At 51.7% G+C, this 21,015-nt stretch overlaps 1 protein-coding gene across 2 annotated transcripts in view; it reads left to right on the top strand.

Annotated features, from left to right (window-relative positions):
* Nucleotides 1–10,414, top strand: part of MAPKAPK2 (MAPK activated protein kinase 2) — a 45,643-nt gene extending 35,229 nt beyond the window's left edge. Inside the window, exons 2-10 of one of the 2 annotated variants that reach the window (XM_060091006.1) lie at nt 4,932–5,071; nt 5,260–5,324; nt 5,609–5,688; nt 6,202–6,328; nt 6,941–7,016; nt 7,400–7,524; nt 7,860–7,945; nt 8,045–8,125; nt 8,705–10,414. In XM_060091006.1, the coding sequence (XP_059946989.1) occupies nt 4,932–5,071; nt 5,260–5,324; nt 5,609–5,688; nt 6,202–6,328; nt 6,941–7,016; nt 7,400–7,524; nt 7,860–7,945; nt 8,045–8,125; nt 8,705–8,848 (924 nt within the window). In that variant the 3' untranslated portion in view covers nt 8,849–10,414. Of the gene's footprint in view, nt 1–4,931; nt 5,072–5,259; nt 5,325–5,608; nt 5,689–6,201; nt 6,329–6,940; nt 7,017–7,399; nt 7,546–7,859; nt 7,946–8,044; nt 8,126–8,704 lie in introns of both variants that reach the window. The other variant, XM_060091005.1, reaches the window with a different exon arrangement.
* The last annotated feature ends 10,601 nt before the right edge of the window (nt 10,415–21,015 follow it).

Here is a 21,015-nt window from a genome sequence, read left to right as displayed (position 1 = left end):
AGTGGGACTCTGGCACACTGTGGGGGGTGGTTTGGGGGGCAGAGCAATAATAGCAAACACTAATGCAGTGCTTACTATGTGCCAAGCACCGTTCTTAGTAATTTACATAATGCATATGTATTAATTCAGTTAATATAGGTAGGTTCTGTTATTATCCTATTTAAGAGATCAGGAAACTACGGCACAAAGGGATTAAAAACTTCCCCAAGTTCACACAATTGGTAAGCGGTGGAGCTTGTGAAGGGGATGATGCCTTGGGACCTGGGGCTTGTTCCTTCCTGTCTTGTCCTCAGATCGGCCTTGCTGGTGAGCTGCGCTTCAGGCCCCAGCCTCTGTTTCTCTCCTTTTCTCTGGCTCACCTAGGCTTAGGATGCTGATTACTCCCGAGTCTTTTCATGTGGCCCCATGATGGAAGATTTGGTGGGGGATTTATAAGGGGGCACCATCCTCTTCCCTCCACGTTCTGGCAAAGACAGGCATGGAACAGTATTTTTTTTTTTTAATTTTATTGGTGTATTGTTAATTTACAATGTTGTGTTAGTTTCAGGTGTATAGCAAAGGGATTCAATTATACATCTACATGTATTCATTCTTTTTTAGATTCTTTTCTCATTTAGGTAATCACAGAATATTGAATAGAGTTCCCTGTGCTGTCCTTGTTGTTTATCCATTCTATATATACTAGTTTGCATCCCAAATTCCCACTCCATCCCTCGCCCACCCCACTCCCTCTTGACAACCACAAGTCTGTTCTCTGTGAGTCTGTTTCTGTTTCATAGACAAGTTCATTTGTATCATTTTTTTAACATTCCATGTATAGGTGATATCATTTGATATTTGTCTTTCTCTTTCTGACTTACTTCACTTAATATGACAATCTCTAGGTCCATCCATGTTGCTGCAAATGGCATTATTTTATTCTCTTTAATGGATGAGTAGTATTCCATTGCATATATATATATACCACATCTTCTTTATCCATTCATCTGTTGGCAGGCATCTAGGTTGCTTACATGTCTTGGCTATTGTAAATAGCGCTGCTGTGAACATTGGGGTGCATGTATCTTTTGTATTAGAATTTTCCTCTTTTCTGGATATATGCCCAGGATTGGGATTGCTGGATTGCATGGTAATGGAACGGTATTTTGAGAGAGCTCCCACAGCTCCCTCATTGCCACCATTACCCTAGAGGTTCCTCCCCAGGCAATGGGCTCTGTGGCCTGGTCCCTGGCCCCCGCCACACTTGGTAGGTAGGTGACCTTGCCTATTATTGCATTGCAGTCTAGCACATGGAACAGTTAACCTTCTCTACAGAGCAAGGGAATTTCAGATGCAAACTACAGGGGGGCCGAGGCAAGTCACAGTATCCATTCCAGGCTTAGCATGGGCTTAAAATATTTTATAATCCCTTTCAGGCATTCCTTGTCTCAGTGCCTGTGGCTTTTTGGTGGGAAGACCCTTCTTTCCTTCAGACGTGAGCCCTCAGGGCTGTGTTTCTGGGCCCTTTCGCCTCCACTGTCCTTGTCCAGGCCAAAGGGGTAGGAGCCTGTCCCACGTGACTCTCTTGGCTTCTGGTTGAACCTGCTGTGTTCCTCTGCTGGTGGCCCCTGGCAGCACCCCGGGAATCCTGTTTTCTCTCCCTGACTCTTCTCTGGCTCAGAGCTCAGCACCCCCCTTGCGGATCTTTACTTAGCCTGGTATGGTACTCCAGATTAGCACATTCTTGCTTTCCTCTCTCCAGGCTTCTGTACCCCACAGCTGTCTACAAAGCCTCTTTGGCTCTTAATGGCTTTGCCCCTGTGACGTCAGCCAGCCTGTCCTCCTGACTGGGTTGAAGGTCTTGCCTTCATTGCGTGGCCTGGTTTTTATATCCATTCAAGGATTTCTGATAAATACATACCTGGCTGTCAATTACCAGTCTTCGTGGGAAATTCTTACTATGTTTCTCTTAGAATTTAAAAATACTGCTCTTTCCAATTTTCTTATTTTGCCACATTGAATCCAGTTTTACAGATGAGGAAACCCTTTTCAGAAAGGTAGATTGGCTTGCCTGACACAAGCTAGGAAGTGCAGAACCGGGATGCAAATTGTGTGCGATTCCCAAGACCAGGTTTGTTGTGCTAGGCCAATCCAGCTCCTCTTCCAGGTAAGGAATTGTGTGTAAACCTGGAGGTGGAATGTGAACCCAGGTATTCTGGCTGTAGATTCTCTTTTACCTAATGCCACACACGCTAACGTGTCTATAGCAAAGAGAGCAAGCAGAACCTGCAGTGCGTGCTCTGAGTTTAGGAGGGGCCGAGGGACATGCACTTGGGTTTGGGCCTTGGTGTGTCCTCATTTAGCACAGCTGTGGTTGGTTAGAGCACAGAGCTGGTTTCCAGGCAGTGGTCTCACAGGGCTGCAGACAGAAACCCAGCCTATAGTCTTGCTGGTGACTTGTATATATCAGGGTTTCTTGGTTATATCAGGATGTTCCAGCCTCAACTCAGAGGTGATGGAGAGGGCCCCTGTGCTGTGACAGTTATGTTGATGGTTTACAGTGGTGAGTGCCTTTCTGATAACAAAGCACACTTTAGAGGTATTCTTTCATTAGATGCTTTCAATGGCTCTGTGAGGGAGAGGGCCAGGCAGGTATTTTAACCCCCAACTTACAAATGTGGAACAGGCTCAGAAAGGTAATAGCCTCTCCAAGGCTGTGCAACCAGAAATTGACAAATTCCAGACTAAGCCCAAGTCTCTCATGATTGTAAATCCAATGACCTCATGTTGCCTCTGAGTAAATTTGACAACTTCAGTTCTTCCTCTCTGGGCTTCAGTTCCTATGTGCCTGTAGGGGGCGATAGAGGTCTTTCTATTTTGGGTGCTCTGAGTACTTTTTCTCTTGAACGCTTTGAACTTATAAGTCTTACAGCACATTATCTCTCTGGATTAGAAGCATTTTCTGTGTGTCTACCTCCCCTCATGCCCTCACTCCCCAGTTTGAGTTCTTTCAGATTGGGACTCTTCTATCTGGTCTTGACGTCTAGCACAGTGTGTGGCCCATAGTAGGAGCTCGATAAATGCTTGTTGAAATTGAAATACATGCAAATGAAATTGGCCAGCGTCTCCTCCTCCTTCTCATAGTGCGTGGGAAAGGAAAATAACCTTTTTCCTTGGTCCATCCAAATAAATGAAGTTGAAGGTGGCAAAACTCAGGACCTGTGCAGTGTCCTTAGATGGCCACCAGGTGGCAGTGTGACCCCATGGCGACCTTGTCTTCTGCCTGCTCTCTAGGAGACTGAATTATCTGGGCCGCTGTTGGGAGATTGCCTCTGCAAAGCCAGTTTGCATTTGGTGATCTGAGACTGACAAATCTCGGTCTCTGCCCCTCCTCTGAAAGTTACGTGTTATCGTGGAAAAGGTTTAGGCTTTGGAATCCACCACGCCTGGTTTCCAACCCCAGCTCTGCCTTTCCCCAGGAACTGAGCCTGGGACACACTACTTCTCTGAGCCTCAGTTTCCGCATCCTGTAAAATGGGCAGCCGTTGTACAATTAGGAAAGGACCAGCATATCATAGACCATAGCATAACTGAATGTTAGTTTTACTTTTGGAAATTCCTGTGTTTGCTTTTCCCTGCCCTCTGTAATCTGGCTCCGTCCTGGCCATCTGATCTTACTCACCAAGCTTCATGCACTTTCCAGCAGGTCTGTTAGTGCTCCTGATGCATCACCCACCACCCCAGGGTACCTCTTGGTACCAAGATGACTGCCATGGCACTAGGTGTCATATGCAGGAGAGGTGGTGTGCATTCCTTGTGCTCCTTTTAAGAGGCCTCTCAGCAGACTTCCTATAAAGTTCTTCTTGACCAGTGTCAGGTCTTAGTAAAGGGCCTGGCTTAGACTAGTCAAGATTCAGCCCTTCAGGGCAGGAATAAAGACACAGATGTAAAGAATGGACTTGAGGACACGGGGAGGGGGAAGGGTGGGCTGGGACGAAGTGAGAGAGTGACATGGACATATATATTCACTACCAAATGTAAAATAGATAGCTAGTGGGAAGCAGCCCCGTAGCACAGGGATATCAGCTTGGTGCTTTGTGACCACCTAGAGGGGTGGGATAGGGAGGGTGGGAGGCAGACGGAAGAAGGAGGAGATATGAGGATATATGTATACGTATGGCTGATTCCCTTTGTTATACAGCAGTAACTAACACACCATTGTAAAGCAATTGTACACCAATAAAGATGTTAAAAAAAAAAAAAAAGATTCAGCCCTTGAGGCAGGTGAGGGCACCAGGCTGCTTTAATACCCCTGGCCACCTGGTCCATGGAAGAAGAGGGGACAAGGACGAGGCCCGTGAGTTAAGTAACTTGCTCAAGGTTGCAGATCTAGTAAGAACCAGGATTCAAACCACACCGGGCTGACTCCTGAGGCTATCTGTTGGTTGAAAGGACATTGCTCGGGATTTGATATGCTGGGTTTAGGGATCTTGGAGGTACCTTTTCTAACTGATCTGGAGTCTCCTCTGTCTCTAGGCCCCTTTCCATTGTTGTTTGGGTTTTTCTTGGTCTGTCTTTCTGCCCAGGTGTCCTTTACCCTCTGTCTCCCAATGCTCAACTCTGCTCGCCTTCTGGAATAGACTTCGTGCCCATAGCTGGGCCTTTCCCCTGAATGGTCAAGGGTGGTCTCAGAGTAGCTGTCGAGACCCCACGAGGGGTCATCTTGAGGTTCCTTTTAGAGCAGATGAGGGAGCTGCAGAGCTCTGAGTCGGGGCTTAGGAGAAGGAAGTGCAGGGAAAGTGCTAAGGGCTGGTGTTGGACCAGGGTCAGGAGAGTCGGTGGTGTGTCGGTGGGGATGTGGGCGAGCGCGTGGGCCAGGCCTTGCAGTAGGTCCAGATGGCGCAGCAGCCGGCTGCCCCGCTGAGGTTACTCAGGAGACGTTTGGCTTGCAGATGCTTCAGGACTGCCCCAAGGCCCGCCGGGAGGTGGAGCTGCACTGGCGGGCCTCCCAGTGCCCACACATTGTGCGGATCGTGGACGTCTATGAGAACCTGTACGCGGGGAGGAAGTGCCTGCTGATCGTCATGGAGTGGTGAGCAGCCCTTCCGCTTTACTCCTGGCCCAGCCTGATCCCACTCCCCACCCAGGCCTCTCACCTTCTGAGGACTGCCAGATGGGGACTCGGAAGCTTAAAATGTAAACGCCTGATTTTTGGAGGGGCAGTGGGGAGAGTGCTAGTGGGATGCTATGTCCTCAGATCTGACTGTGGCTTCGTTTTAGTTTGGATGGTGGAGAACTCTTCAGCCGAATCCAGGACCGAGGAGACCAGGCATTCACAGAAAGAGGTAGAAAGGGTCTGTTGTGGGGCCTGGGCTTGGGCAGGCAGGGGCACGGGGTGTCTGAAGGGGCTCTCGTGAGAGGTGCGAAGGCCTGCTGCCTTCTCCGGCTCGCCGCTGGGGCCTTCTTCCTCAGCTGAGCCAGGGCTGCTCCTCATTCCCTGGTTTCTGGGGGGCGGGAGTGGACGTAGGGAGCCTTAGGCTGTGTGGGGGGATCGGTGTATTGGGTTTTCAAACCTAATGACACATCTTGTGACTTTCCTTCCCGCTCCCACATTCCCTCTTCTCTGCAGAGGCATCAGAGATCATGAAGAGCATCGGTGAGGCGATCCAGTACTTACACTCAATCAACATCGCGCATCGGGATGTCAAGGTACCAGCTGTTCTTTTTGTCCCCCCCCCCCAAGTCCCCCCAACTCAGATGCCATGGAGGCCGTAGGGGTCAGGGTCGTGGTGACCCTAGGGAGGGTCCCCAGAGTCATCCTGCATCCCCGCTGCCCGGTTCCTGAGCGAGAGTGGGGCGGAGTGCCACTCTCTACCCCGCAGGCCCTGCCCTCGCTGGGCAAACCCGCACCCCAGTCATGAAGCCTTGTGAGGCCACCCTCACCCTGCGGCGCTCCTCAGCCACACCTCACCGCCACACCTTCGGTCTCTGTCACTGCAGTGTTCACTGCGGTTCTCTGCATCAGTGTCCGACTCCCATGCACGCTGTAAGCTCTTGGGAGGCAGAGAGCTGAGGGTCCTCACCCTCAGCTGTGCAGATCACAGGGGCTGGACAAATGGTTGTTGAATGGAGGAAGAAAGGAAGGAAAGGAGGAAGGGAGGGAGGGAGTGATAGCCCCTCACAGGTTCAGCAGAGGTTCTATTTATGTCTCTCTCTCTGTAGCCTGAGAATCTCTTATACACCTCCAAAAGGCCCAACGCCATTCTCAAACTCACTGATTTTGGCTTTGCCAAGGAAACCACCAGCCACAACTCTCTGACCACTCCTTGTTACACGCCATACTATGTGGGTAAGTCCAGAGGAGGCCTGGGGAGCTTGTCTTCCCCAGAGCTTTTCTCAAACCCTCCTCTTGCCGGGCTCAGGGCCACAGGTCCTAGGAGAGTTGAGTCCTCAGGCCCTTTCTAGCACTGGTTCTGATGTGACCCGACCCAAACTAGGGCTCGTCAGAACTCAGCTGGGACTGAAGCATTATAGGAAATTATCTGCCTGAGATTATGGGTGGGATTTTGCACACATGCACGCTTTTCCTGAGAAGAGCTGTCATTCCCATCAGATTCCCAGTGGAGTCTGGGATGCAAATTTGGTTCAGGAGCCCCAGCTGACTGGCACAGAATAAACTCTCAAAACGTGTTTGTCAAATTAAATGGCAGTCTGAAAGGCTTTGCAGTTCAAGACTTGTTTTATCTTGAGATTCTAGCCCTAGGGCTCTCCTGGAGAAGGGTCTTCTGGTCTCTTTTGTCCAACCCTGGGTCTGGGCTATGACTGTTCCCCTTCCCAGCCCAGCTAAGGTCCCATCAAGATGGGTTGAAGGGTTGGATGGGGAGCACCAGCCACCGAGGAACTGCGGTGGATCCCAGTGTTCTGAGGGCCAGGCCCACCCACGTTGACCTTTGGTTTGCAGCTCCAGAAGTGCTGGGCCCAGAGAAGTATGACAAGTCCTGTGACATGTGGTCCTTGGGTGTCATCATGTACATCCTGTGAGTGTGTGGGGAGGGACCTGGGGGAAGTGGGGCTGGGCTGGGGCAGGGGTGGGATGAGAAGAAGAGGCAAAGATTAGCGTTCCCCTTCTGGATGGGAGATGCCCTGAGAATCCCCTGCATGTCCCTGTCTCTCTGCGTTTAGTGGATTCTGACAGCTAAATGCTATAAATTAGCTTATGGGCAGGAAAATGTGTGGTTTAGATACTCAGTATGTTGGATTCCCGGTCCCTGTCCTTGACTTTGTATATTGTACCTGAGTCAGTGAGTCCCAATTTCTCTGTGACCTTTGCAAGGAGAAGCCTGTGTCTCGCTCTGGTCCTGGCGCAGGACCCTAAATAACATCAGCTCTGTCCCTCTCTTCCCACTTCCTCTCGGCTCAGGCTGTGTGGGTATCCCCCCTTCTATTCCAACCATGGCCTTGCCATCTCTCCGGGCATGAAGAGTCGCATCCGAATGGGCCAGTATGAATTCCCCAACCCAGAATGGTCAGAAGTATCAGAGGAAGGTAGAGAACCCACGTGTACATGTGCGTGTGTGCAGGTGTGTGTGCGTGTGCAGGGGTGGTCTCACGTGGGTGGCGTGGATGTGGATCTGCACCTGGCCCACAGCTGCTGGGTACGTCCTGTCTGTGTGAAGGGCCTGTGGCAGAGCTGGGGTATGGGGCGCGTGGGGCTGTCAGGGCTGGAGCCGTAATGGTCTTCAAGGCTGGCTCCTTGGGTGGTGTGTGTCCATGCCCCTTTGAATCTGGTTTTTCCCTGAAAACTGTGGGAAGGAGCAGCAGAAGGGGGGTGGCCCCTTAGCCATCTCTGTCCCCTCCCCGCACCTCGCTTTCCCCCACAGTGAAGATGCTCATCCGGAACCTGCTGAAGACAGAGCCCACCCAGAGGATGACCATCACCGAGTTCATGAACCACCCCTGGATCATGGTAAGCCTGGTGGGCCGGAGGGGCCTGGGTTCACGCGGACTGTCCCTTGGGGCTCCACCCCACCCAGGCTTTCACCCTGACACTTTTCTCTATCCCCAGCAATCAACGAAGGTCCCTCAAACTCCACTGCACACCAGCCGGGTCCTGAAGGAGGACAAGGAGAGGTGGGAGGACGTCAAGGTGAGGGGACCACTGGCCAAGAGGGGCTCAGAGGGTGCGCGCCAAGGTGCTTGGCTGTGAGAGGCTGTGCTGGCCCAGAGGGGTTGCTTCTGTACTTGCTCACCCCAGGGGGTGTCTGTTACAACAGGAACAGCGGCTCTGAGCCACTTCCCTGCTGGGTTGTGGGTAGAGGTTCTGTGTTTGGTCTAAAGTTGGCCGTGGCTGTTTTCTACAAGCCCTCTACTGTCTGGGTCTCTAAAGGGACCTGAAAGGTCATCTGGTACCATCTCCTCGCTTTGCAGACTAGGAAACTGACGTCCGGGGTGGGGGCGACCTGGTCAAGGTCATGCAGCTAGTGATTGGCTGGGGCAGACATGAACCCAGGTCTCCTGACTCCTGGTCGGCAGTCTTTCTGCCTTCCCCTGGGGTCGCTGGAGGGCTCTAGGAGAGCGGTGGCAGCACGGTGGCCAGGCTCTGCTGACCCAGCCCTGGGCCCGTCACCCGGCCTGCCCTCCGTCTCCTCTGCTCCCACCCGTCACCCGCATCCTGCCCTCGCTTTGCCTGTCGCCTCTCACGGCTCTCTCGGTCACTGCCCCCCAGGAGGAGATGACCAGTGCCTTGGCCACGATGCGGGTCGACTATGAGCAGATCAAGATCAAAAAGATTGAAGACGCATCCAACCCTCTGCTTCTGAAGAGGCGGAAGAAAGCTCGGGCCCTGGAGGCCGCGGCCCTCGCTCACTGAGCCGCTGGGCCCGTCCTGCTCCACTGGAGGACAAGCAATAACTCGTGACCTGAATCTATTTTTTAAATGAAGAGACACAGAACTGTCCACTCCCGCCTCCCCTCCTCCTCAGCCTCATGGAGCCCGGACCTCGTCATAGGCTGAATTCTGCCTTTGGTTCTGGCCACCCCTGAGAGGGAGAGCCTGGAAGGCTGGGAGGGCGTGGAGAGAAGGAGCAAGGTGCTCTTGAACCTGTGCTCATTTTGCAGTTTTATCGATAATTTGACTTAGAATTTTTATGAAACTTCTTTTATCGTTCTTGCCCTCATTCCTGCTCCTTCCCCCCAAACCCTTTCCTGTCTGGATACTACAAGGGTTTGGGGTTTGTTAAAGGATATTTGTGGAAACTGTTATAGGGGGCGTCCCTGTGTCGTGCCACCAGCCCTGTAATTTCCCCACTACAGCCCCAGGTCCCCGCTGGCTGAGGCCTTCCGGGAGTTGCAGGCCGTGGAGGGCTGGGGCCAGGAGGCCACCCACCTCCTCTGCTGAGCCCTTAGACGTCACCGGTGTGCCAGACGGATAGGAGTGAGTGTGGTTGTGTGTGTGCGTGTGCCCGTGCCCGTGTGCCTGGATCAGTGCCTGGGCCTGTGCATTTGAGGGGCCAGGGGCGTGCAGGGCTGCAGAGGGAGGGCCTCTGTCGGGGCTCAGGAACTGCCTCCCTCCTCAGGCCTGCCCTGCCCGCGCTGGCTCTGCCAAAGTGCCTGGGAAGCGTGTCCAGATTCTGAGCCAGGCCGTCCGTGCCTGCCTCTGTAAGCGGGTCCTGGGAGGTGGAGAGGAGTGACTTAGCACTGGCACAGCGACCAGGAAGACTGGAGCCTCGCCCAGGACCCCACTCCCTGCTGAGTGCTGGCCCTGGTCCTCCGAGGCGCTCATCTACCACGTCATCTCTCTGCTTTCCCTTCCTGCCACTATTAACCCGTTCGTGTTTATTTTCTTACATTTTTTGCTGTTTCTCAACAGGCCCACTCTCAGCCCTCATGGGTGAGCCTGGGCAGTCGATGAGTGACACAGAGCTGCTGCGTTTTGTGTGCCTCTCGGGCTCTGGGGCGTCGGCAGCACCCTCTGGTGGGCAAAGACAGCACCACTCTTGCGGCCCTCCTGCAGATCTCCATCCGTGCGGCCTAGCGGGTGGGCGGGGGAGGCTTCACACCAAAGATGTCCCGATCCTGCCCCCTCCCCATCAGCCCCTTCCCCCCCGACCCCAAACAACTCAGCGTCGTGTGTCCAGGCCAGTGGGGGGGAGGGGGGGAGGGCCTTCCCTCCCCAGTATTAATTTGCAGCGGTGTGGGGAGAGACCCTCTGTGCCATGGTCCCTTGGGGCAGGGGTGACAGTAATGCTTCAGCTTTCATCTCCCTCAGGGGCAGGGTTGGGGGGCGCACCCAGGGTCTTCTCTGGGTGTGAGGGAAGGGCTACGCGTGCCCGCGGCGCCTCCCATCTCTGATGGCGTGTCCAGCACTCAGATTGTTGTAAACTTGTTGTTTTGTATGAGCAAAATTGTCTTTACTAAACAGATTTAATAGTTGAAAGGTTTTCTTTCTCTTCCTTTGTGGGGCTCAGCCCCTTGACCCCCCACCTGTCCTCTTTCCACACGTGGAGAGCGGTTCTGTGAGTTGGGAGGGCAGAGTCCGTGTGTCCTGGGAGAGGAGGGGAGGGCTCCCGGGCGAGAGGGAGCCAGCGCACGCCCCGCTGAGGGCCTGGCCAGGACCTGGTATGGGGACACGAAGAGCAGGGCTGGTGCCAACCACGCTGCGGGGAGCCCATGCTCTTTTGCCAAGTATTGAATCAGGAGCCAAGCTGCTTCTCAGCCCAGTTCTTCGACTTGTTTAGCCACAATCAGGCGCTGACACCCTCAGCCTGGGGGGCTGGCTGGTATGAGGATTGTGAAGAAGTTGCTGGTGGTGAATTGGTTCAAATCCTGGGAAAGAGTCCAGAGGAGCAGGTCAGCGTAGTTCCTGAAAGTTGCAGGAGGAGGTGATAGGGGTCAGGCAGAAGCCAGAATACTCCACCTCAGACCTGGAAGAGGCCTCAGGGCTCCTATGACCCATTCCCCTCGATTCACAGATGAGAAGGCTGAGGCTCAGAGGTGGCGTATCTGAGACGCACAGTGAATTGGTTCACAGTGGGGCCCAAGATAGAAATCGGTCTATTGACCCCACTGCTCTCCCTCCCAGTCAGATGGAAAAATAGTCGTCGATAAGTTCACGTGCATTTTCTCACTTGATCCTCTGAGCTGTCAGGGAGAAAGGCAAGGCAGGATGGTTATCCCTGTTTAATGAACGAGGAAACTGACCAAGGGAGTGAAGGGATATGCTGGGGATCCCGGAGCTAATGGGTTTGTACTAGAACTCAGAATCCCAAGGCCTGGGGTGGTCTCATCCTAAGACCTGGTCTCCTGCCTGGAGGAGAGGCCTGCTCGCTCCCCAGTCATCAGTGGGATCGCATCCCCCTGCTCGGGTTCGTGGCAGAGGCAGGACACACCTGTGGCCCCATGGCCTCCCCCCGACAGCTCCCGAATGTGCTCGGCTCCTACCTTGAAACTCTACCCATCCCTCTAGGAACCACCATTCGAACGAAGCAGCATGAGGTTTTGCTTTCAGAGAAATCCAGTCATGTTGTCTGTGCTTATGTGGGTATCAGAGGTGATTGATAACAACTTGGGGGAAAACGGGATAAGGGGTGGTAGGGTGGGAATTGGGGTACAGGGGAAGGGCGTTGTCAGTGCTCTGCTGTCTTTGGAGGCCATGTTAGTTTTCTGTTGCTGTTGTAATACATTTCGTGGCTTAAAACACAAATTTAATATGTTAGATTTAGGAGGTCAGAAGTCTGATACAGTCTCCCTGGTCTAAAATCTAAGGTCTCAGCAGAGCTGTGTTCTGGAGGCTCTAGGAGATTCTCTTGCCTTGTAAAGGCAGATGCTGGCTTGCATGGTTGCAGAGGGCAACAGGAGATGGTTCTTGAACACCCTTCAGCGGTGTGAGATGTAAGGAGGGCTTACGGACACTTGCAGGCACCTAGGAAGCACTGGTGCTGTGCTGGACTCTTTCCCTTGATCTCATCACCATCATCAAAGCCCTCTGAGGGAGTCAGTCTAGCCTCCAGTTTACCTGTAAGAAAACTCAGCATCAGAGAAGTAAAGTGACTCTCCCAAGGCCTCATGACTAAGCAGAGGTCAATCTGACTTGGGTCTCCTGCTTCCAAGTTTAGAGTTTCTTAAAAAACAACACCACCACCAAAGTCCTCTTGATAAGGGAGGCCAAGCAGGGAGACAGCTGGATTCCTCTCCACTGAGTAGAGGTGAATTTCCTTTTCTGGGGAATGGGGGTGGCACTCCTAGGCCCTGTGGCTGTTGAGGAATGCAGCAAGATGATGGATTTAAATGTTTGGTCAGGGGCCAGGTGGCCTTTATCACTATTGGTGTCCTACCCTCTGGTGGGCTGCCCTGCCCAGAGGGCACAGGGAAGCCCAGGTTTGGAGCAGGGTTGGTGGTCTAGGCTGAGTCCATGTTCCTGTCAGCTTGAGGGCATCACCTGTGCCTTGGGGTGAGGAGGCAGTTGGGTTGGTAAACAATAACAGAAAATTTGGGGTTTGCCTTTGACCGGGTTGGAGACAGGAAACGCGGATGGCTGGGAATGACAGTGGGTAGAGTGGGTAGGCTGGCCTGCTCAGGGTGCGAAGGAAATTCAGTTATTCAAGGGAGGAGGGTGGAGTTGAGGCTGGGGAAGGTGGCTGTCTCACCGCGCCACCCCCACCCCCCCCCCCCCCCCGTGAATGTAAACAAACCTGTTGGGCGCTCTCCAGGGGGCCAGAGGGGGCTGGAGGAGGCTTTGGGAGCCAGCCTCTGATCAGCCCCAGGGATACAGCCCCTCCCTGGCTCTGTCTCTTGAAGCCCATGTTTAGGGGCCACCCCAGGGGGAGGCTGGCTGCGTTGGGGAGTAGCCATTCTTTGGAAGGGACACCAGGCTCTGGTGGGGCCTTTTGGTGGACTCATCTTCCTTTCCCTGCACTCAGTCGGACCCAACATACTAAATCACCAAATAAATACCCAGGCACTTACTATATGTGCTATGCTTTGGGAAAAACCAAGTGTAAGACCCAGTTGCTGCCCAGCGAGATACAAAATCTGCGTGCAACCATCAGAGGCCTTGTCTTTTCTTTCTCTGCATCCGGAGGCCTGGACACGTACTTTGTGGTCTGAGTCAATCTGTTCAAAACTGCCCCAGCCCAAGTGGCCTCTTAGGGCCCTAGAGGGTTTGAGACTGGAGGGATGAGTGAGGTCAGAAGATCCTGGATCCTGGATCCTCATCTCTTGTTGGACGAAGCCCTCCATGCATGCCTTGCTCAGGACAACAAGAGTCGGTCCTCCCTGACCCAGGCACAGGAGGATGACACGTGGCCATGCCAGGACTTCAAGAGGAGGGAAGCACTGTCCGGGTGTGCAGGGCCCAAACAGGCCGCCCTTTGCAGGGTCAGTGCCTTGGCCTCCTGGACCCGAGCTGTTCTTTGAGACTCCCTCCAGGAACAGAAGTGCCACGTTCCTATTCAGCTCGTCTCGAGCACCTGCCGTGTGCCACACCCAGCGCTTGGGATTTCGGGGAGACACAGCTGAGTTAGAAGTGGGTCCAGCTCTCCTGGGACTCAGAGGTATAGGTGGGGGTTAATATGATGGAAGGCAGGGAGGATCAACGCTTTCTTGGGACAGGGATAGAGCAGGGGGCTTCGGTGGGGAGGGTAGAGCTTTTCTGGCGGAGACTCAGGAGGCCTTCAAGCTGGCAAATTCAACAAATTTGATGGTAGAAAATGAGGGAGCAGAATGGTGGAGGTGTTGCCATCAGATTTCTGCTCCGGTTTCTGCAGAGTAAGAGTAAAGCTCTTCCTTCCTGGTTTCACCCCTCTGTCTTCTGGTCTGAACTGCCGTCTGCTCATCACTCCAGCTGGACCTTTGGCCATCGGTTCTGTCCATGGGAAACCTGACCTCTCCTCAGTGGGGGGTCCTTGATATTTTCTGTTCATTTTCTCTTTTCAGCCCCTTCAAGCTGGGTTCCCCTCTTTCACCATGTTTGTTCCCCCAAAACCAAAACTTAGCCTATCAGGGATTTCCCCACATATTCTTTTTTTCTTTTAATTGAGGTATAGTTGATTTACAATATTATATAAGTTTCAGGTGTACAACATAGTGATTCACAATTGTTAAAGCTTACACTCAATTTATAGTTATATAATGTAGGCTCTATTCCCTGTGCTGTACAATAGCTGCTATATAGATTATTTATTTTAGACATGGTAGCTTGTACCTCTTAATCCCTCCATCTTGCCCTTTGCCCCTTCCTTCTCTTCACCCCTGCCTATTCTTTTTTTTTTTTTTTTTTTTTTTTTGGCTGTGCCATGGGGCATGCGGGATCTTAGTTCCTCAACCAGGGATCAAACCCGTGCACCCTGCAGTGGAAGCTCGGAGTCTTAACAACTGGACCTCCAGGGAAGTGCCGCCCCCCCCCCAGTCTTTTAAACTAATTAGTTAATTATTTTATTTGTTTATTTATTTTGGCTGCACCGCGCAACACGTGGGATCTTAGTTTCCCGACGAGGGATCGAACCTGCAGCCCCTGCAGTGGAAGCGCAGAGTCTTAACCACTGGAACCACCTGGGAAGTCCCCCCCAAACCCCGCCACCACCACCTATTCTTAAGTTCATTAATTTTTAAAGAATCCTTACAAGGCTATACGTTAAACTTAGATCATTTTTAGTTATGCATTTTACGGATCATTATAGAAAAGGATAACGTTACATGAGATTTGGGGGTCCTGGAAAATTGGGGTGAATGGTTGTCAAGGGCTTCCTTGCCCCTCTCCCCTCTGAGTGTCACTGAAAAGCCAGAGTTCTTTGCAGGTCTTTCTCATCCCCGTTCACCATGGTCCCTACACCATGGGCTCCAGGTGTATTAAACCTGAAGCCCTTAGGAGCTTCCCTGTAACAAATACACATTTTAGTGTACCTAAGCTTCCACACTTTCTGTCACACACCAGCATCTCAGGCCTGGAGTTACCTTGGAATGTCCATCCACACTCTGCAAGGAATGATTGCTCTGCAGGGAAGTCAGTACCCAGAGCCTCTGGTCAGGAAATCTTGGCCTTCAAGCCTGCAGGATCTCAGGTGGGGCTCTGGGGGGAGTGGCTGCTCCTGAGGCCAGGAACCTGCATGTGGTAAGTCATTTTAGGGGCCAGGCTGCCATGCAAATATATTCGTTTGCATAACTTTCTTGCTCTAAGGGGCAGTGAAGTTTCCTACCCCATCCGACACCCTTGCCAGTATTTGCAAGGGAAGTATTGGGACTGGCTTTCTCCCTTTGCCATCCCCCTCCCTTCCTGAGTCCTCTCGTCCCCTGAATTTTGTTTCTGTCCCCCAGGCCCCGTGTGACCAAATACTGGTCTTGACCTCTCTGATCCTAGGGTAACAGTGTTCCCGGGCCCCATGATGCAAAGTACTGCAGAAGTCATGCAAATGAGTCCCCAGTCTGGGTGGCTCTGGCCCAAGCTCCTGCCAAATTGCTGGCTCAGGTCACTGCTGCCTGGGACCATGTGAAACGTGATCTTGTTCCTTCCTCAGTTCCTGCAGCTGATTGTCTCTTGTTCCTCAAATAGCTAGAGCCTCCAGAGGCTGTGAGGCCTTAAGGTTCAGAAAGAGCTGAGTTCTCCCAGCCCTTAAGCCTCTGATTTGGAGGCCAGTGGTTCTGAATTCACCAGGCAGAGGTTTACTTTTCAAAGAAATCACAATCTCATCTGTCTCTGAGAACGAAACCTTGGTTAGTTGTGACTGGAGCCTGTGGTATGGGGAGATCTGATGTTTGTAGTAAGACCTAGAGGGGCCAGTGGTTCCCTGGCACTCAGCTGTCTCCTTTTCTGATCAGAAACCTGCTTTATGGAAATGGTCCTCATAGTGAGACTCTAATCCTACCTCTCACCCCACCCACCCAACAGTGAGACGAGGGCAGGCCATTCTCTGAGCCAGTCTGCAAAGAAGAGGAAGAGCTAGACAAGAAATCCAGTTTCATCCACCTATTCCAGGTTCTTTTTATTTTTTTTATTTTTGGCTGTGTTGGGTCTTCGTTTCTGTGCGAGGGCTTTCTCTAGTTGCGGCAAGCGGGGACCACTCTTCATCGCGGTGCGCGAGCCTCTCACTATCGCGGCCTCTCTTGTTGCGGAGCACAGGCTCCAGACGCTCAGGCTCAGTAGTTGTGGCTCACGGGCCTAGTTGCTCTGCGGCATGTGGGATCTTCCCAGACCAGGGCTCGAACTCGTGTCCCCTGCATTGGCAGGCAGATTCTCAACCACTGCGCCACCAGGGAAGCCCTGGTTCTGAGGATGACAGCTCACCCAGCGTAGGTGCGTGTGCAGTACCTGCTGGCTGGATGAATGCGTCTAAAGAACAATTAACACAAGCAAGTCCAATCACTAAAAGAAATTAGATACACACATAATTACATATACATACAGAGTGAAATGTGAAAGTTTTCTCCTTATAACCTCTCCTCACCTAACTATGCCAACTTCCTCTTCAGAAATAACTACTTTTAGCGGCTTGATTTTATTTTGATTTTATCCAGTCTTACCAAAAACTCTAATTATTTGTCTACATACATATATGCTTAGAAACACAGGTGAGAAATTCCTTTGAAGGCTGTAACAAGTAGCAATGAAATCATTAGGCATATTGTTCGGCAACTTGCTTTTTAAAAAACTTGTGGTGAGAGAATTCCCTGGTAGTCCAGTGGTTAGGGCTTGGTGCTTTCACTGCCAGGGCATGTGTTCAATCCCTGGTCGGGGAACAGAGACCCACCAGCCGCATGGCGCGGCCAAAAAAAAAAAAAAAAATTGTGGTGAAATACACATAACATAAAGTTTACTACCACCATCTCTAAGTGTAGAGCTCAGTAGTGTTAAGTATGTTCACACTGTTGTACAACCAATCCCCAGAACTTTTTCATACCATCAATCAACACGCAACTTGCTTTTTTTTTTTTTTTTTTTTTTTCTTTTTGCGGTATGTGGGCCTCTCACTGTTGTGGCCTCTCCCGTTGCGGAGCACAGGCTCCGGATGCGCAGGCCCAGCGGCCATGGCTCACGGGCCCAGCCGCTCCGCGGCATATGGGATCCTCCCAGACCGGGGCACGAACCCGTATCCCCTGCATCGGCAGGCGGACTCTTAACCACTGCGCCACCAGGGAGGCCCGCAACTTGCTTTTTTAACTTAGCATTTCTTAGTGGGTGCCCATGACTGAACTCAGAACCATTATATTTATTTTTAACAGCCCATAGTGTGGCTATACAATAATTTATCTGCTACTGATGGATGTCTCATTTCTTTTTTTAAAAACTGTTTGTATTAATGTTGCAAACATCTTGTACAATATCTTTGTGCACATGTGTAAGGATTTCTGTAGGATAGATTCCTAGAAGTGGAATAGTTACATCAAAGGGTGTACACATTTTAGGATTTGGTAAGCACTGCCAAAAAGACAGTATCGATTTATGAATGAATGCACTTTGCATATTGTTTTCTGAATGAGAGGTCCATGAAAGGATTTGCTGCCAGTGGTGGGGCAATCTGGGGACAGAATAAGTCAGCTGAAAATAAGAGGACATTCAAAGCACTTCTCAAAACCAAAAGATGCAAGATGCATGCCATTGGGCACATGGTGGGCGACTGGAAAAATCAGATCTGGAGGGGGCAAGGGGATTCCTAAAACCTTTCCTCACACATCAGCAGCTCTGCTCACTCAATTATGGTTATTTGCATAAATTTTGGGTGTGTAGGCAGAATGGCTCAAAGACAATTCTGAGGTTCAGCCTTGTTCAGCCTCCTACTGGTATTTGACTTTGAGCAGGTTACCTGACCCACTCCTCAGACTGGGAAGCGAGTGTCCCAGGTGGAGCACCTAGGAGTTTGCAGTGTGCAAATGACTTTGACATAAGATAGACTGGTGGGTGCTGTAAGAGGCCCATGGGAGGTTACCTGGGAGGGATGGCCCCTCTGATTAGGGAGAGTGGGGAAAGAAAGGCACATGGCAGAGGAGATAGCTCTGACTCAGGGTCCTAGGTGTTATGGGAGACACAGGAGACATGCAAGGATTTTTTCTTACTATTCAGGAGCTCAACCACATTTTCCCCCCAAAACCCTTTCTGGGACACTGATTGTGTGCTCAGCCCTCTGCTGATTACCGAGTCTGAGATCGGGCTTGTGACACGGTGGTCAATAACTCAGATGCACACCGCACAGGAGAAAGCTTTGGAGTTACACTCAACTGGGTTCAAACTATGGACAGGTGACTTGACCTCTCTGAGCCTCAGTTTACCAACCAGTACAATGGGGATAATAATTGTGGCACCCCACAACTATTAATTAAATATTAATATTTATAATACTTAATTATTAATTATGAGCAGGTGCCTCACAGATATCCAATTACAGCATAATCATCCAAGGGCCCCAGCTGCTTGCTCTGAAACCCATTGTTGCATCTGCACTGAGGCCATCCTCTCCTGCATCTGCCCCCAACCAATTACTGGGCATAGCAGGGATGCTAAGGCACATGGGTTCCTGGGGGGACCAGAACTCTAGTGACTTTGGCTGGAGGACTCCCTGGCAACTCTGTGGAATCTCTAGTACTCCTGTGCCCAGAGTCCTCTCCCTCGCTCCTCGATGGGGTCAGACGTGGTATGATGGCTCTCCCTGCCTGGCCTGGCTCCCACCCTCTTTTCTCTCGTAAAGGCATTTCCCCTCATAAAACATTTGCATGTTTAATCCCTTTTTGTCATCTTCTCGGAGGACCCAGACTAACAAAATAATATCACTGACCTCATTCAGTTGTTTTGAGGAACAAATGAAAAACTGTGTAAGAGACATGTAAAACTTGAGCATAATGCCTGGCACACAGCACTCGTTATTATGTATCATAGGAAGTAGTCTGATTATTGTATCGGTGCGAGCAGGTTGACTTAACTAAAAAGGAGAGTTTGGGTTTGGGAATCTGGAAATGTGTCTTCCTGCCCCTTCCCTGCTCTATTCCTCCTGAGCTCTCTCTTCCTGCTGACCCATGCCCTTTCATAATAACAGTGGCAGCTGTCCCAGCAGTGTCTTGGACTGGCACCCGTTGCTCTCTGCCTGGGTAAAGGTGATTAACACTGGGTGGCTTTGGTTGAGCAAGTCTGCTATAGGGTCTGGGGTGGGGCTGTTCGGACCCACTGGATCTGTTGCTCTTCAGCCCGCAAAGAGGACCCCCGCGCATGCTGGGACGTGACTTGCTGGGAGGCAGCGCGAGTAGCTGGGGGGGTGGGGTAGTGTCACTGGGGGGCGTTAGCAGCTGGGCAGAGTTGCGGGCCAAGGGAGGCTGATGGGAAGACGGTGTGCCTTCGAGTGAAACAGGGGCTGTGAGAGATGAGGTTGAGTCACAGGGTTTCTCTCAAAACCCCTATGCCGTTGGTATCTAGCATGAGCTGAAAGTGGAGCCCGCCAGCCCCAGCCTCGGCCCCAGTTCTAAGAATGCATCCCCTTCCCTCCCTCCCACAGTTGACAAAATTAATCAGGTGCCTGACTTCAGGGGTGAAAACCACTGGGTTATATCCCAGCAAAGGAGGCCACAGAGATTGGGGCTGATTGAAAGGAAATGTGAGAGAACCTGTGTCTAGGTTGGGTTTCAGAACCTGGTTCTTTGTGCTCACACCAGCAAATACAGTGTGGCTTGAGTGGTTGAGCAGGAGAGGCGGTGTGGGCCAGCGCCCTGGACTCCCACAGATCCCGGTCACGTTCTGGCTCTTCCACTTGCCAGCTCAAAGCTTTCACCGTCTGTAAGCCTCAATTTCCCATCAGTGAAACAGTGACAGAAAGGGCATCTTTGTCATACTGTGTTGTGAGAATTAAATAGCTAATCAGTGTAAACCCTTAGCCCAGTTCCTGGCACACAGTGAATGAAGGAACCGCCCAGCTCAGTTCAAAGGCCCCATCCCCCTTTGTGACCTCTCTTCTCATGGATTTTGACCTCCAGCAACCCTATGAGATAGTGGTATTATCATCCCCATTTTATAGACTTGTAAGTGGAGGCTCAACTTGATTGAGTGCCTAGAAAAAAACCTTCTGTAGTTCAGGGCCCTGACACGGTCAGCAGGAGTTTACAGCTTGCTTGGAACACCTCGTAAAGGCAAAGAGGAGGCAGTGAAGTCATCTGAGGCTCAGAGAGGCTCACGGCCGCTTGTCAGTGAACGAGCCACAGCACTCGTGGACCTGAGGGCTGGAAGGGCACAGTGCAGCACCTCCCGCCCCCCGCCAGCCCCCAGGTCCCCCGGATGGAACGGTCCTCCTTCAGATATCTGCACAACTTACTTCCTTTACGTTCTGTTCATGTGTCACTTTTTCAATAACGTCTGCACTTATAGGTCTAGTTCAAACTGCCGGCTTCCTTCCCACCCCCACCTCCTTACTCTGGGCACTGGATTCTCCTCCATGGCTTTATTTTTAAAAACCGTTTTTTATTGATGTATGATGTACATACAAAACAATTACCCTACTTAATCCCCCCTCCCCCATAGATCTGATCACCTTCTAAAAAGCCATCTAACTTATTTATAATGACTGGAATGCAAGCTCCACAAGGGCAGGAATTAGTGTCTGCTTTATTCACCGATACATCCCGGCGCCTGGCACACAGTAGTCCCTATTTGTTGAACGTTGGCGGGAACCTAGTAACGTCCTAGTAACAAGCACAAGACGGTGACTCCACCTCCCTGACAGTTTGGAGGAGGCAACACCAGGCACTGTATGACTAAGTGCCAAAGGGTGTGGCGGAAACAGCAGCACGTGCTGGGGCTAGGAGCAGTCCCCAGAGGTCGGTGAGACACAGGGAAAGCCACCCTGGGTCTAGGTGCCAGAGGGCAGCTGGCACCTTGACCCTTCCAGCTCTCCTGTCACCTGAGTCAGCTCCTCCTTCCCAGACAGAGGGGAAGCCCTCCCTCTGCCAAACCCCCATCCCTCCTGCTGCTGCTTCAGCCCGTTTCCTCTCGTTCTGCCCTCAGTGGGTCTTGCGGCAGGAACCGCACCAACCATTCCAACCCATCTCATTCCTCAACCTGACGTCCCAGAA

This window comes from Mesoplodon densirostris, chromosome 2 (assembly GCF_025265405.1).
Source record: "Mesoplodon densirostris isolate mMesDen1 chromosome 2, mMesDen1 primary haplotype, whole genome shotgun sequence".
In the NCBI taxonomy this organism is placed as follows: domain Eukaryota; kingdom Metazoa; phylum Chordata; class Mammalia; order Artiodactyla; family Ziphiidae; genus Mesoplodon; species Mesoplodon densirostris.
The sequence above is the reverse complement of the archived record's forward strand: the minus strand, read 5'-3'. Positions and strand labels throughout refer to the sequence as shown.